The 17,612-nt window shown below is 45.4% G+C and overlaps 2 protein-coding genes across 2 annotated transcripts; both read left to right on the top strand.

Moving 5' to 3' along the window:
• Window positions 1-839: 839 nt before the first annotated feature.
• On the top strand, window positions 840-1,769 carry LOC116315518 (olfactory receptor 142-like). The gene has a single exon (XM_031733840.2). It carries the CDS (start codon window positions 840-842, stop codon window positions 1,767-1,769), a length of 930 nt encoding a protein of 309 aa, XP_031589700.2.
• Window positions 1,770-7,615: 5,846 nt separating this feature from the next.
• On the top strand, window positions 7,616-11,138 carry LOC116315519 (olfactory receptor 6N1-like). Its single transcript, XM_039600336.1, has 2 exons — window positions 7,616-8,523; window positions 11,087-11,138. The coding sequence occupies exons 1-2, from the start codon at window positions 7,616-7,618 to the stop codon at window positions 11,136-11,138; spliced, it is 960 nt and encodes a 319-aa protein (XP_039456270.1).
• The last annotated feature ends 6,474 nt before the right edge of the window (window positions 11,139-17,612 follow it).

The following is a 17,612-nucleotide window of genomic DNA, read 5'->3' as shown; positions in this document are numbered from 1 at the left end:
CCGATACTGATGCCAACTTTGTATCATTACAATCAATTTTTGAATTGATCCGCTCACTACTACTGCTCATTTTTCCCACCTCTCTCAGGCCAGTCTTCATTTTCTAGCACTCTTCACTTCTGTCCTTCTCTGTCATATCTTCTTGCTCACTATCTGCTACAAAGACGCTCTACAAGAAAGGGAAATGTGGGATCTACACATGATCATTCCATGCTAAAAGCAGTGCCAACATACAGAGAGTGAGCCAAAAATGAAAAGCAGTGGACCAGTGACTGGGTCACAAGTGGTCAAGGCTCACTGATGCACATTTAGAGCAAAGGCCCATGTGGTGTGATACTACCGATGAAGTACTGTAGCTTAAACTGGTGAAGTTCTAATAACATAATAATGATATATATTAATTCAACAATAATTCCCCTTTTGCCCTGTGGGCGGTTTTTATCATTCAAGCTTGGATCCTCTGCCAGAGGCCTTTGAGCTTGAGAGTCCTGCAAATTATCTTTGCTGTTCCTAGGTCTGCACTCTTTTGCACAGAGATTTGGAGTGTTGTTCCTGGGATGTGCTGGAGCCACTTACCCAATTGGAGCGCTAGTTGCAGTGACTCCCAAGCTAGCTGAGTGGCTCCAGCAGATCCCAGGAATAGACTGCCCTAACTGTTTTTTTCCAGGCTAAATTCCCAAGTGTTTATTTTGTTGTTGAATCAAAGGCAATAATTAACAGGAGGTGGAGGGGAAGACCAGACATTGTTCAGGATGTAGATGCAACAGCTCTATGCTCTGTACGCTCACACTAAGCTGGTATTTGTTGTTACACTACGAAGGTAGATGTGTTCTCTGATCATGGATAATCAGTCTAATGCAAGAAGTTTCATTCTGTCAGGATTTAATGAGACAATGAATTTCAGAGTACCTCTCTTCTCATTTACTTTACTGTATTATTGTCTAATTTTATTTATCAATATCTCTCTTATGCTGCTCATTTTCTTGGATGAAAACCTGCATGAACCTATGTACATTTTACTGAGTAGCTTTTGCATTAATGCACTTTATGGGTCCACAGGTTTCTACCCAAAATTCCTTTCAGATTTACTGTCGTCTTCTCAGACAATCTCATATGAAGGGTGCCTTTTACAAGCGTTTATCATGTACTCATTTGCCTGTAGTGATTTGTCCATTTTAGCTGTCATGGCCTTTGACAGGTATCTGGCTATATGTCGACCTCTGCACTACCACTCTTTCATGACTAAGAGGAGGCTCTCACAGCTGGTGTGTTTCTCCTGGCTGACACCTTTTTGCACTTACTCCATTAATATCCTGATAACATCAAGACTCAGGTTATGTGGTATAAACATTCAAAGAGTCTTATGTCTAAACTGGTTAATTGTTAAACTTGCTTGTCCTGAAGCTGAAACCTTTTCAAACAACATCAGCGCATATGTAATATTTATCTTCTATGTGTCTCATGGCTTTTTCATAATGTGGACTTACATGCATCTTATTAAAACATGTGTGAGGTCCAGAGATGACAGGTTAAAGTTTATGCAGACCTGTGTGCCCCACCTGACCTCTTTGATCACATTTCTGTCTGTAATTGTTTTTCAGTTTGTGTACATGCAACTTGACTCCACAGATTTATCTCAAAGTCTCCAAAACTTCATTGCCATTGAATTTCTCATCATTCCTCCCGTTATGAATCCTCTTGTATATGGATTTAAACTCACCAAAATACGAAACAGGATTTTTACTTTAGTTTATTATAAAACATCTTAGATTTTCTTTTTCTTGTTCTTTCTTTTGTTTGTGGAACATCTGGAATACAGTTATTACAAATTTGTCATTCATATTTATTTCTTTAGGTTTTACTTTTTTTATATTTAGTTTTGCTTGCTTTCCAGTCTGCTTGTTTTGATTTGGAGTTTGCAAAATCTAACTATAAGGAAGCAAAAATTTAAGATCCAGACTATAATCAAGTGAAATAATCTGCCAGTGCAGGAACATAATTACACTTTTTAAGATTTCTTGAAATACGAAAAAAAATACTTAGGCTGTAGGGAAATGAGAAATATCTTTAAAGGAGTGTTAAAACACCAAGTGCTTTATTAAGTTAACTAAACTTAAACTAGCCTGTCAGTGTTTTCTCACTTTGAGAGAAAAGATCTGAAACCAAGAGCAACTAAGCAAAATGCTTCTTCTGGTCAGCAGTCTGTCACAGGGATAACAACTATGGACAATTTAGCTTCTTCAGTTAACTTCACTACTGCATCTGTTTAGACTGTGGTAGAGAACCCACAGTGCACCTTCTTGTAGTAGTGCTTCACTTTTTTGCTCGCGTTTTAAAGTTTGTACAACAAAAGTCTGGTGATATAAATTATGTAAAGTAACTAATTTTAGGATTTTAAACTATATAACAACTAAAAACATATTGTCAAAACAAGGTTAATGGTCCTATTTAACTTATGATGAATAAGTAATCTTATACTTGCTCAGTACATTGCTCTCAAAACTAAATCAAACAAAGACTTTTTTGGCTAAAGATAAGAATGTATGACCTGGTTAGATAGAGGAAGTGTACATATCTACATAAAACTTGCTGCAGTTATTAAAAATTAATGTACAACACTACAAAAACTGTCTGTGTTTCTGTGTGTAATGCATTCAGGATTATAACACAGGAATTCTTATAGACAAATCTTTTTCAACTTTAACAAATAAGAGCAGATATGTTCAGATTTTTACATAATTTTCTCTTTCCTGTATAACTTATGTATTAACATATGGGCATACAACATATAGTTTGTAATCCAAAACTTCCTCTGTGCATTAACAAATTCACGACATTGTTACCAAATATAAATTCCCTTTTATAAGAGACACAAAGCCACAATTTGATGTTTCATTTCTGTGCTTCCTCCTCTGCACAAACATTAAGTCATCATATCTAACAAGGCTGAATAGAGACTGATTTGAAAAGCTAAAATTTCAAAAGAAGGCAACCTATATCTACCACTGCTGTATGCTGCATGTCAACCTTTTGAGTAATTCTGTAGTCTTGCTCATTGTACACTTATATCTAAAATCTAATGAAAAATATAGAACACCTGATATCTATATTTAACAAAATATCAGTTTCACAGTTCACAAAATAGATAGAGATAGAGATGAAGATAGAACAATGCTTTATGAGATAGGAATCCACACAGTGGGTGGATTTTCTTCAACAGAGGGTGCTGTTGAAGAAAAATATAGGCCTACCAATAGTAAATACACAGCAAATGTGTTTGTTCTATGAGTTGACACAATACTTTGTAATATAGATGGTGCAGGGGTGAAGCACAGAATTCTGCACCCTACACATAAATAATGTCTGTTGTATACAATGTATAGTATTTACTAAATTATCAAATCCAGCCTGCAAATAAAATCTGCAAAATAAAAAGTTGCTGTTTATTATCTGGTTGACCGATACACCCATTACGCCCTGAAAATTGAACATCTATGTGATTATTGTCCCAACCTGTGATTATCTGGATTTTGCTCCTATAATTAATTGAAGTGAAAATGAAAAAAAAAAACAACAAGCTTAAGCAGAATATATTATAAAACTCAAAAGCTCACTTTTTGTCTTTCCCTGTAGACTAAGGAGCTTGGAAAGAAAAGCGTCTGGACTTCTTGAGTTGCTTGAAGACGTTTCACCTCTCATCCAAGAAGCTTCTTCAGTTCTAAGGATCAGTGGTGGAGAGTCCCAGATTTAAACCTAGTGGGAGTTTCCCCCCCAAAGGGGGACAAAGGACCCCCTGATGATCCTCTACCTAATCACATGAGCCAAGGTGTGAAAGCGGGTGTGGGTCCTAATCAGCCAGGGTTTCGGGTGAGCTCATTGTGAAACCTGGCCCCACCCTTTCATGTGATTTCCTGAGGTCAGATGGCCCAGGATGTGAGTGGGTGTTAAGGCGTCTGGGAAGGGATCTCAAAACTGGATTATAGATGGCAGACAGTTGGTGTCGTAAACCACCGCCTCTGTTCAAAGATGGTCGCTCACAGTGGACGTAAATGGCTTCTTTCACTCCTCTTTCAAACCATCTGTCCTCTCTGTCCAAAATGTGAACGTTGGCATCCTCAAAAGAGTGACCTTTGTCCTTTAGATGCAGATGAACTGCTGAGTCTTGTCCCGTGGAGGTGGCTCTTCCCTAGATCACTACTCTCCTCAGTGACAACAATACCTATGAAGCCTTAAAGCGAGACCCCACAAGCAGCTACAAAAAGAAAGTTATAGCTTGCCTTCAAGACCTTGAAAGGGACAAAATCATTGACCGCCTCACATATCACCGCCTTTACCCAGGGGATGCCATACCCTGCATTTACGGACTTCCTAAGATCCACAAGGAAGGTCTCCCACTCAGACCCATTGTCAGTAGCATAAACTCAGCCACTTACAACATCGCGAAACACCTTGCTACCGTCCTAGCACCTCTTGTGGGGAACACCCCACATCACATCAAGAACTCCACCGACTTCACAGACAAGGTCCAGAAACTTACCCTGGACCCAGATGAAACCATGGTGTCCTTTGATGTAGTCTCTCTCTTCACTTGCATACCCACCACGGAGGCAGTGGAGACTGTCAGAAAACGACTACAAGAAGACAGCTCCTTGGAAGACAGGACCAACTTCACACCCGATCAGATTTGCACACTGTTAGACCTCTGCCTCACCACTACATATTTCAAATACAACAAGGGTTTCTACAGACAAAAACATGGCTGCGCCATGGGCTCCCCCATGTCACCTATTGTAGCCGACCTTTACATGGAGGAAGTGGAAAGAAAGGCTCTTGGCTCTTTTAAAGGGAGAGTACCCAGCCACTGGTACAGATATGTAGATGACACCTGGGTCAAAATCAAAAGACAAGAAATGGAATCCTTCACTGCGCACATTAACGCCGTGGATAAAAACATCAAGTTCACCAGGGAAGACACAAAGGATAACTGTTTGCCTTTCCTGGACTGCGCCGTGCACACTGAAGAGAATGGCAACCTCAACATTGAAGTTTACCAGAAGCCCACACACACGGACCAGTACCTCCTCTTTGACTCCCATCACCCTCTGGAACATAAACTTGGAGTAATCAGGACCCTACACCACCGGGCAGAACATGTTCCCTCTAAGCCTGAAGGGAAAAAGAAGGAACACACACATGTAAAGGAAGCACTTAAAACATGTGGTTATCCTAATTGGGCATTTATAAAGTCAGCAAAGATGCACAGAAAACAAGATCAGACACCAGCGAGGGAGGATAAGAAGGACAGACGCAACAACATTGTCATCCCCTATGTAGCCGGTGTATGAGAGAAACTCAGGAGAGTTTTCTCCAAACACGACATCCCAGTGTACTTCAGACCCAGCCACACACTCAGACAGAAACTGGTTCACCCAAAAGACAAAACTCCTAAACACAAACTGAACAATGTGGTGTATGCTGTACAGTGCAGCGAGGAATGCCCAGACCTCTACATCGGAGAAACCAAACAGCCACTTCACAAGCGCATGGCACAACATAGAAGAGCCACCTCCACGGGACAAGACTCAGCAGTTCATCTGCATCTAAAGGTCAAAGGTCACTCTTTCGAGGATGCCAACGTTCACATTTTGGACAGAGAGGACAGATGGTTTGAAAGAGGAGTGAAAGAAGCCATTTACGTCCACTGTGAGCGACCATCTTTGAACAGAGGCGGTGGTTTACGACACCAACTGTCTGCCATCTATAATCCAGTTTTGAGATCCCTTCCCAGACGCCTTAACGCCCACTCACATCCTGGGCCATCTGACCTCAGGAAATCACATGAAAGGGTGGGGCCAGGTTTCACAATGAGCTCACCCGAAACCCTGGCTGATTAGGACCCACACCCGCTTTCACACCTTGGCTCATGTGATTAGGTAGAGGATCATCAGGGGGTCCTTTGTCCCCCTTTGGGGGGGAAACTCCCACTAGGTTTAAATCTGGGACTCTCCACCACTGATCCTTAGAACTGAAGAAGCTTCTCGGATGAGAGGTGAAACGTCTTCAAGCAACTCAAGAAGTCCAGACGCTTTTCTTTCCAAGCTCCTTAGTCTACGATGACCTGGATGACTGAGAACCTTTACAGACATAACGTCTTTCCCTGTAGCAGTGGCGGTCCTAGCCTGTTTGGCGCCCTGGGTGAACACTCCCTCTGGCGCCCCCCCCACACACACACACACACACACAAAACATGTGAAGAGAGAGAGAGAGTATGCATAGTATGCAAACAGCTACCAAACAGCCATCATAATTCGTCATACAATGAGAACAGGACAAATCAACAATTGACACTGACTAATCAATATTAAAATCTGTAACATAATGTATTGTTTGTTTCTGATTCTGATTGTTTCAGGATGACCTGCCATTATCCAATCACACATCTGTTTACCTGTATCATTTGTTTGTTTCTTCTCTTCTTCTTTTCTCTTTTTTCTAAACTGAGCACCTGATGGCTTTGAACTTTTCTTGTCCATCTTCCATTGGTTTTAATTTTGCACTCCAGTATGAACACCCATCCCTCAACCAGAGAATCACCACAACATAACCTAATAGACCTACACCTTAGTTCACAGATTAACTTTGTCTAGGGTGTATTTCTGGGATTTCACACAACCCAGGATTCAAATCATGAATACATAATGGGCTTGGATTTACAACATTATGAATGAAATGTGCTCTCTTTGGAAGCAGCAGGTCTCCCTCCCCTTTCGACGGGTTATGTGTGAGACTTTAAATCATCAAACTGTAAATTATAAATTTTAAATTGTTATTGATCCCTTTACCCCGAGTCCTAAAGTGTATATTTATTTTCTTACTCTACTATATTTATTGTTCGTTTATTTGCACTGCTGTAACTGGAGCCTCGTCGTCTCGCCTCTCTATATACTGGACTGTATGTAGCGGAGATGACAATAAAGTTTACTTTGACTTCAGCAGCGCAGGCGCTTCGAGGGGTCTCGCGCTCAGTTTTCGTGTATAGAATTTCGAAAAAACATCGGTGCAAATTATAAGTCTGTATCATAATGTCTGGTGTTTTCGTGTTTGTTGTTTTGTTTTTATTTTGTTTTATTTTGCGAGTTGGTTATTAGATGCTGCTCCAGCCAGCCAGAGAATCCCCATGCCCGCCCTCTCCTCCCTGTGCCGCAAGCAGCAGGCGCACCTCGCAACGGAGGGCGCCCTTACTCCCAGCAAATGGGCGATAGAAAACCGATCGGTCCCTATGACATTCCCAATATGCGCTGGCTGCCGTCGGGGCAGCATGAGTACGAGCATTTTTTTTTTTGTTTTTGTTTTTTTTGCCGATGCCCGTGATGCCGCCCCCCATCACGATGCCGCCCCGGGCAACCGCCCGTGTCGCCCGTATCTAAAACCGCTACTGCCCTGTAGCTCAGCAGAGGTTGAATTCCCAGGTGTGTATTTTGTTGTTTAGCTAAGGGTAGTAAATAACAGGAGGTGTAGAAGGAGTTCAGACATTGTTCATGATGTAGATGCAGCAACTCTTAGCTCTGTACACTCACACGTTATTAAACTGCGAAGGTAGATGTGCTCTCTGATCATGGATAATCAGTCTAATGTAAGAAGTTTCATTCTGTCAGGATTTAATGAGACAATGAATTTCAGAGTACCCCTCTTCTCATTTACTTTACTGTGTTACTGTGTGATTTTGTTCATCAATATCTCTCTTGTGCTGCTCATTGTCTTGGATGCAAACCTGCATGAACCTATGTACATTTTACTGAGCAGCTTTTGCATTAATGCAATTTATGGGTCCACAGGTTTCTACCCAAAATTCCTTTCAGATTTACTGTCGTCTTCTCAGACAATCTCATATGAAGGGTGCCTTTTACAAGCTTTTATCATGTACTCATTTGGTTGCTGTGATTTGTCCATTTTAGCTGTTATGGCCTTTGACAGGTATCTGGCTATATGTCGACCTCTGCACTACCACTCTTTCATGACTAAGAGGAGGCTCTCACAGCTGGTGTGTTTCTCCTGGCTGACACCTTTATGCACTTTCTCCATCAATATCATGCTAACATCAAAACTCAGGTTATGTGGAATAAACATTCAAAGAGTCTTATGTCTAAACTGGTTAATTGTTAAACTTGCTTGTCCTGAAGCTGACACTTTTTCAAACAACATCAGCGCATATGTAATATTTATCTTCTATGTGTCTCATGGCTTTTTCATAATGTGGACTTACATGCATCTTATAAAAACATGTGTGAGGTCCAGAGATGACAGGTTAAAGTTTATGCAGACCTGTGTGCCACATCTGATCTCTTTGATCACATTTCTGTCTGTAATTGTTTTTCAGTATGTGTACCTGCGACTTGACTCCACAGATTTATCTCAAAGTCTTCAAAACTTCATTGCCATTGAATTTCTCATCATTCCTCCCATTATGAATCCTCTTGTATATGGATTTAAGCTCGCCAAAATACGAAACAGGATTTTTACCTTAGTTCATTATAAAACAAAATGACTCCAGTCAAAGTTCAGAGTTTCTTATTTCAAAAGAAGAATGCCATTTAGAAATATATTATTGTATATATTTTGTTGTACCTCACTGATAAGAGCAGGCCTTACACGCTCAAGTAACAATGCAGCATCTTAGCGTCTTTAGTTTCTTTGGTAACTGTGTTCCATATATCCACACATACAAAGGTTTTTTGTTTTTTTTACCATTTTTTAATTTTAACAATTCATTTTTAAATAATTTCAATAACTTTGATGTGGATATGTACACTTCTCTGTGTTTCTCTGTGTAATACGTTTATTGTAGTATTATAACACAGGAATTTCTACAGACAAACATTTTAAGGTTCAACAAAAAACAGCAGATTTTCAAACCTTTTATCTTTTCAGATTTTTAAAGCAAGCAAAAGACATAATTATTACTTTCCTTTATAACTTCTGTATTAACATATATGCATATAACATAAAATTGGCATTGAAAATTTTCTCTGTGCATTTAAAACTTCATGACATTGTTACGGAATATAAATTCACTTTTAACATTATAAGAGACTCTTGACCGATTCATTTCTGTGCTTCCTATCAGTGGCGGTCGTAGCCTGTTTGGCGCCCTGAGTCTTCTTATATTTATTGTTTGTTTTCTTGCTCTGCTGTAACTGGAGCCTCGTCGTCTCGTCTCTCTATATACTGGACTGTATGTAGCGGAGATGACAATTATGTTTACTTTGACTTCAGCAGCGCACAGGCACACCGAGGGGTCTCGCTCACTTTTCGTGTATAGAATTTCGAAAAAACATCGGTGCAAATTATAAGTCTGTATCATTATGTCTGGTGATTTCGTGTTTGTTGGTTTGTTTTTATTTTGTTTTATTTTGCGAGTTGGTTATTAGAAGCTGCTCCAGCCAGCCAGAGAATCCACCGCCGCCCCGCCCTCTCCTCCCTGTGCCGCAAGCAGCAGGCGCACCTCGCAAACGGAGGGCGCCCTTACTCCCAGCAAATAGGCGATAGAAAACCGTTCGGTGCCTACGACTTTCCCAATATGCGCTGGCTGATGTCGGGGCAGCATGAGTACGAGCAATTTTTTGTTTTGTTTTGGGGGGTTTTTTGCCGATGCCCGTGATGCCGCCCCCCACCACGATGCCGCCCGTGTCGCCCGTATCAAAAACGAATAGTTATGTCTATAACTTCTGTTCCCTGAAGGAGAGGAACGAGGTACAACACATAAGTATGGGATATCACGCCCTCGCGTGTCCTGGCTGAAGAAACCTTTATTCACGCCTTTAAGGCAGATGACGTGCGATGACACGCACACGGCCCCGCCTGCACATATAGCCGCTGTCACCACAGTCATCCCTCAGTTCGATAGCCGCTCTTCACCGAGCCAACTGCTCAGTGGGGCCACCTTGTGTTGTACCTCGTTCCTCTCCTTCAGGGAACAGAAGTTATAGACATAACTATTCGTTCCCTTTCAGTTGATTCACTCGGTACAACACATAAGTATGGGACATATATACACGCCGCGCAGAGCAGCCACCGAACCGGAATCGGACCACCACATCCTTAGTGAGTGGTAGACCCAGCAGAAAGGACAGCATGAGCCACCGAAGGGGCTGTAACGTCCAACCGATAAAACTGCACAAAAGTGTGCGGTGATGCCCAACTAGCTGCCGCACAAATATCAGCTGCAGGCACCCCTTTAAAAAGAGCCCATGAGGTTGCCATCCCCCTGGTGGAATGAGCTCTCACCCCGTGGGGCAAAGCAAGACCTGTGGTGCCGTAAGCCAGTGAGATAGCTTCTATAATCCAGTGGGACAGCCTCTGTTTGGATAGAGATCTACCTCTATTTGGATTGGCAAAGCAGACAAACAGCTGGTCACATAAACGCACATTCTGAGTGCGTTCAATGTAGGTGCATAGCACACGCACTGGACAAAGAGAATGCATCCTCCTCTGCTCCTCAGATGCAAAAGGAGGGGAGCAAAAGCTCAGCAACTCAAACTCCATTGAGCTATAAGATGCAGGCATGATCTTGGGAAAATAGGCAGCATTTGGACGCAATACGACCTTGTGGCCATCAGGAGAAAACCGTGTGCAGGCGGGATGCACGGACAGCGCATGAAGGTCACCCACTCGCTTTGCCGAAGCCAAAGCGAGAAGTAATGCAGTCTTATATGAAAGAAATTTCATATCCACAGACTTGATGGGTTCAAACGGGGGGCTACAAAGGGCCTCCAGCACCAAAGACAAGTCCCAAGCAGGGACACTGGACTTAAGCACGGGTCTCAGCCGGCGAACCCCTTTCAGAAAACGTATGGCGAGGGGATGTGCACCTGGTGTCACCCGTCAAAGCCAATATGACAAGCAGATATAGCTGCTAAATAAACCTTAATTGTCGAAAATGAAAGGCCCTTATCCAGCAGCTCCTGCAGGAATGTCAAAACATCCACAATAGAGCACTGAAATGGGAGAGTGTGGCGGTCCTGGCACCATTGCTCGAAGGCTCGCCATTTGTAAGCGTACAAGCCTCTAGTAGATGAGGCCCTAGTGCTCTGAATTGTCGTTATCACACTAGGTGGCAAACCCTTAGCAATCAAGTTTAACCTCTCAGCAGGTAAGCATGAAGGCGCCATAGATCTGGGCGCGGATGAAACACTTCTCCTCCCGCCTGAGAGAGGAGATCCCTGCCGAGAGGAAGCTGCCAAGGACTCGCTGCTAGCAGGCTGATTATCTCTGCATACCACGACCTTGTGGGCCACCAAGGGGCCACTAGAATCAGAGAGAGGGAATGCCGACGCACTCGCTCTAGAACTGGAGATATCATTTCCACTGGGGGAAATACATACAGGAGCACGTCTGGCCATTGGTGCGCTAACGCATCCAAGCCCAAGGGTGCATCGTGGTCGATTATGGAGAAGAACAGGGGGCAGTGAGTATTTACCCTGGAAGCAAAAAGATCTATTTGCGCCTTGCCAAATAGATCCCAAATCTGAGCCACTATTAAAGGGTGTAACCTCCATTCTCTCACCAGAGGACCCCCCCTGGAGAGAAGGTCCGGCCCCAGGTTCAGGTGGCCCGGGACATGGGTGGCTCTTAGAGACAGAAAATGAACACTGCACCATAACAGCAGCGAGCGAGACAGCTTCAACAGGGGAAGAGAGCGTGTTCCTCCCTGCCTGTTTATGTAAGACACCACTGTTGAATTGTCCGTCCTGACTAAGACATGCTGGCCCTCCAGGACTGGACGGAAATGCTTTAGAGCTAAGAACACTGCTAACAGCTCTAAGTGGTTGATGTGCAGCTGGCGCTGGACTGCGGACCAGATCCCTCTCACTGATGCACCCTCGCACAGCGCTCCCCACCCTCTTAGGGAAGCATCTGTGGACACCACCTTGCGAAACAACACCCTCCCAATCCGAGAGCCCTGATGCAGCAGCCTGGGCTCCCTCCAAGGACAGAGAGCTAGCATGCAAGCTGCGGTTACCGGCAGCCTCCTCCGGAGGTGACGCGATGCACACAAACGGTGAGAGAGAGTCCAGCGTTGAAACGCTCTCATTTTTAACAGTCCAAGTGGCACTACGGCGATCATAGATGCAATCATGCCCAACAAGCTTAATATCATCTGGAAACGCAGTCTGCGTCCCAGCTGAAACTGAGCGAGGCAGCGATGAAACGCGGCCACTCTGTGCTCCGACAAACGTGCGCGGCTGGAAAGCGAGCATATTTCCAAACCGAGGAAAGAAATCTGCTGACTCGGGATGAGCGAGCTCTTTTGAAAGTTCACAGAGAACCCCAGTGTCTGAATGTGTGACAGAACCAGCGACAGCTGTGTCTCCGCCGGCTCTCTGGAGCAAGCTACGAGAGCCCAGTCGTCTAGGTAGGCTAAGATGCGGATGCCTCTCTCTCTGAGGGGCGCTAGCGCTGCCTCGGCACATTTCGTAAAGGTGCGAGGAGCGAGCGACAGCCCGAATGGCAGCACTAGGTATTCGTAGGCTACGCCCTCGAATGCAAACCTCAGAAACTGCCTGTGTTTCGGGTGTATAGCCACATGAAAATAAGCATCTGTTAGATCGATTGTTGCAAACCAATCTCCCGGGCCGACTGCATTCAAGAGCTGTCTGAGTGTTAGCATCTTGAACCTGTACGTACGTAGATACGTGTTCAAGACTCGCAGGTTGAGGATGGGACGAAGCCCTCCCCCTTTTTTCGGAACAACAAAATAACGGCTGTACCAACCTTTGTCTGTCTCCGAGCGGGGACCACTCAGATGCTCTTTTTCTGCAATAGCACCTTTATTTCCTCTCTGAGTATCATGGCCGCCTCGGTGTTGACAGTCGTGTTTACAACTCTTTGGAAACGAGGCGGCTTGACCCGGAACTGCAACCGGTAACCCATGGCAACGGTTCGCAGCACCCACGGAGAGGGGGCGCAAGCGCGCCACTGAGGGAAGTGAGCAGCCAGCCGGCTGACCTGCAGCACCGTTGGCGGGGCGTTGTCGCCCCCCAGTGTGTCTGCAGGGGACTGCATCACCTGCCTGACCTGGCTCATTCTGCCTGCAGGCTGAGCATTTGTGATTGTTTGAGAATAAACAACACTCTTTATTGATTGTAACATGGAAACATGTACATTCATACATTTTGTTGGAGGCACCTTTTCTGGGGCACAACAATGAAAAACAGCGGGAACACTCGATGTGGTCACCTGAACATTTAACACACCTGAACAGGGAGTTACCTGAGGCATTTTGTGTGCAGGGGTTTTGTGCTTGGGAGACTGTGTTAGGAAAGTGCAGCGCCTTCTGGGGCTGACAACCTGAACAGAACTTAAGCGGCACCTCTTGTGCGGCAACAGAGGGGTAAAAGCAGCGTCTCCCTGCTGCTGGACCCCTTCTCCACTCGAAACCACTGCTAGGAGGGCTGAGGCTTCTTCCTCCTGGGCGTCGGGTCCCGCCGGGGGCCCGAGGGTGGGCCTTTGCTCCAGGCCGACTGGCGTGGAGCTCGGGCCGGAGGATGTGCTCTCGCTGGCGGTGCACCCACTTCAGCAGTGGGCGCTGGTCTCTTGCCAGTCGGCAGAGGAGCGGCGGGCCTGTGAGAGCTAGCTGCGGGCTTGGGCTTGGGCTGACGTCTGGGGATGATGTCGCGCAGAGCTTCCGTCTGCTTCTTCCTCAGATCGAATCTAGCCTGAATGGCTTCAAGTGAATGTCCGAATAACCCAGTCGCAGACACTGGTGCGCCCAGATATACAGCTCTGTCCCTATCCGGGACGCCAGAGAGGGTCAGCCACAGGTGCCTCTGCGCCACTACTGTCGGCCATCCCTCTGCCCAGGAGAGCGCTGCACAGCGAGACGCACGGAGGATGTAATCTGTGGCGACTCTGACCTCGTTAAGAAGAGGTGCCAGCGGGCTGTCATCAGGAACCAGCGATCCGAGCTCCGCCAGGCACATTGCCTGGTACGTCTGGAGCATGGTGATGGAGCTCATGGCGCGAGCAGTGCCGGCCTGAGCCCAATAAATCTTCTCCAGCTGCGAAGCAGAGAATCTGCAGTGCTTGGACGGCAGAGTTGCAGGGCCGCCGACACCATGGTTATGGGACGGGGCCAGATAAGCAGCCAGAGACGGCTCCATAGGGGGTGGGTTAGCTAAGCCAGCCCCCTCGGCGCCGTCCAACTCCATGTACTGTCCATAGCCGGGCACAGTGACGCGGGTAGACAGAGGTTTGTCCCATGATGCTGTTAGCTCGCAGAGAAAGTCTGGGAACATGGCAAGGCAGTTTTTGGCCGTTGCGGACTCCCGTAGGAGGAAAAAACCCGTGAACCGCGACGGCTTCTGAGCTGGCGGAGGAGAGGGCCAGTCCACCTGCAGCTTCTCAGCAGCACGGCGAAACAGGGAGAAAAGAGAGGTGTCATCGTGGCCGACCGGCGCAGCAGCGGCGGCACATTGGCCCGACAATGAGCTCTCCTGCTCGTCCTCCGACAAACCATGGATGTCCAGCACGTCATCGTCTTCCTGGGGAGCGCTGGTGGGCTTCAACCCAGGCTGAAGCCCGTCAGCGCTCCTGCATGGTTCCGGCTCGTCATCGGCTAACCCGTCAACATATTCCATGTGGTCAGCCCAGCTAATTGCGGGACATCGACCGGAAAATCCTCGCTTCGACTCGGACGGCCGGGCTCCAGACTCAGAAACGAGAGGGTCATGCCGCGCGACAGCCGAGCGTCCCCAGCACTTTTTCCACAAACGTCACCCGTCTTTCCAGGGTTGAGCGCCGGAGCTGGCGACAAAACGCACAGGCTTCGGGCTCCGTCAACGCTCTCTAGCGTGGGCGATCCCCAGGCAGACAGGGCAGGCATCGTGCTGGTCGCTGTCGCAAAGAGAAAACCGCATCCCCTGAGGACAGGGGCGAACAGAAGATTTCTGCTTTGCTCACTTCGGTTTGGAGTCCATTCCAAAACGCAAAGCGGCGCTGCACATGAAAAACTTGAAATTAGCGCTCCGCGGGCAGCCTACACACCAACTGCGCGGTGGAGGCTAACACCAACAGGGGCAGTTAAGCTAAATTCAAGTCGGCAGACAACGGAGCTAACTAGCAGCAGCTAGCTAGCCCAACTCAGCAGAGGTGTTCTCAGCGAGGTGAAGAGCGTAAGAACTGAGGGATGACTGTGATGACAGCGGCTATATGTGCAGGCGGGGCCGTGCGCGTGTCATCACACGTCATCTGCCTTAAAGACGTGAATAAAGGTTTCTTCAGCCAGGACACACGAGGGCGTGATATCCCATACTTATGTGTTGTACCGAGTGAATCGACTGAAAGGGAACCGCTATTGCTTCCTATCGTCACAAACATGAAACCATAAAATGTAAGTAGGATAGGGATTGATTTGAAAAGCTAAAATCTCAAAAAAGGCAACTTGTATGAATGACTACTGCTGTGTGAGCTTTTTATGTACTTCTGTAACTTTGCTCACACTGATATCAAAAAGCTATCTTAGATAAATATACCTGACATCTAGAGCTAAAGATAGAACAATATTTTCTATGAATTTGGAATCCACACAGTGGGTGGCTGCTGCTTTAAAAGCTGCTTTCCTTTTTTTCAGATATGGGTGCTGTTGCAGAAGGATATAGGCCTATAGCACGAAATCCTATAGCCAAGTAGCCAGTATAGTATACAGGAACATCTGCACTGAGTATGGCCTGAAGATCCAAAGGTTAAACATGAAGCCAGCAGGCAGAACAGTGTGTGGTAGGGGTGGGAGAGGTCACGTATGTGTTTGTTTGCTGTGGTCAGGCATCATCCCAGATGTGGGGAAGTGGAGTCCCAACAGTATTCTCTGCTGTCCCCACCACTATATTCAGGAATTGCCAGTGTAAAGCAAAGCGGGCTCTTGACCAATCAGAGATGCATGTGGTCAAAATCATCTCTATACTCCTTCAAAAGAGAGTAGTAGGGATGGGAAAGGTGACCTTTCCTTAATTGGGGCAAAAGACTCTCTTTTACAAGAGCTCCACTGTGCAGTGAACAGGACAGGTCTATCTGTACACCCAGGAGCTTCGTGCTGCTCGCCATCTTCACTGTGGTGTTATTGATAAGAAGTGTTATGTGATTGTGCTGGCTCATGCTCATCTCTTTTTTTTATTCAGTATTTAGTGTTAAGGTGTTATTACAGTTCTGCAGTTGGTTCACCTGCTCACTTATTCATTGATGTCCTGGATGAGACTCACCACTGCTGTGTCATCAGTGTTTTTGTTTTTTTATTTTATATTCTTTACTTTTGTGTGAATCCTCATGCTCCGTCTGCCTGTCACTTTGCTGCTGGAACACGTCAATTTCCCTAATGAGGGACAATAAATGATTATTCTATTCTATTCTATTCTATTCTATCAGCATTCTTCACAATTTTGTTAGTGGGCCTCCTCAGGACCAGGACACCTTAACCACTGTACACTAGTGGTGCAACGGATCAAAAATCTCACGGTTAGGATCGGATCACGGTTTTAAGTCACGGATCGGATCAATTTTCGGATCAGCAAAAAAAGAAAAAAAGACAAAATTTTAACATTTACTTATTAACTTATTTAAGTATTTTTTGCCTATTAAAAACATTCAACTCAAGACTCATTCCACGCAATTATATAAAAACAAATTAGGGCAGTCCAGGGCTTTGTATCTACCACTACTGTGATATAATGAGCGGTCACGGTCACGTAGCTTTCCGTTGACCTGGAGGTCCACCCATTTGTAGTTAGGGCAACAGAAGATGCCTGGGACAGTTCAGCCATAACTTTAAACTTCCTGCTCATACATGCCTGGGTACGATCTTGTGACTGAAGTGGACGCGCAACGGGATATCATAGCGTGGCTCAAGCACGTTCATCATAGTTTAAACCCCTTGTTTTGCACAAGGGAATACGGCCTCCCATCTGCAGCTAAACACCCCAGTAGCTTTTGTAATAGCTTTAGCCCGTTTGGATTGGGGAGCAAAGGGCTGCTTAAATGCCGCAAAGTCCTCTGCTCCTCCACTTGGACCGCTAGCGCTGGCCATAACTTGACAGACTGACCATGCGCACCATACACATACTTTTTTTCCTTCTTTTTCGAATCTTCGGATCACGTGCGTCCCGAACCGTGGAGTGGGATCGGTTCGGATTACGGATCAACCGTGATCCGTTGCACCACTACTGTACACTGCAAAAATCGAATTTATAAAACACTGCAGGCCAGACATCTAGAGTTAACAGAATATAATTTTTACAAATGACAAAATAATTCATAGTTAGAAAAAATATTACTTAACAAGTTAACAATTCACGAATTCTTAAAGTGTCCCAATATCAAAAACACTCAATTATTGAAACTGAATGCAAATTTTTTATACCTAAAGAAACGAGTTGTTAGAGGACCGCCAATCTGAGTTTGAATTCCCAGCTGTCATGCTGTCATCATCAAAGCGTTTATTAATAGACGATGCTGAATGAGAGCGGAGTGAGAATACACAGCACAGTGTAGCTGCTCACTCTGCATTTTGAACACTCGACAGGTATAATCTGAACATTTGAAATTGTGAGTATTGCTCTTTGATT

Source organism: Oreochromis aureus, linkage group 16, assembly GCF_013358895.1.
Source record: "Oreochromis aureus strain Israel breed Guangdong linkage group 16, ZZ_aureus, whole genome shotgun sequence".
Classification (NCBI taxonomy): Eukaryota; Metazoa; Chordata; class Actinopteri; order Cichliformes; family Cichlidae; genus Oreochromis; species Oreochromis aureus.
The sequence above is the reverse complement of the archived record's forward strand: the minus strand, read 5'-3'. Positions and strand labels throughout refer to the sequence as shown.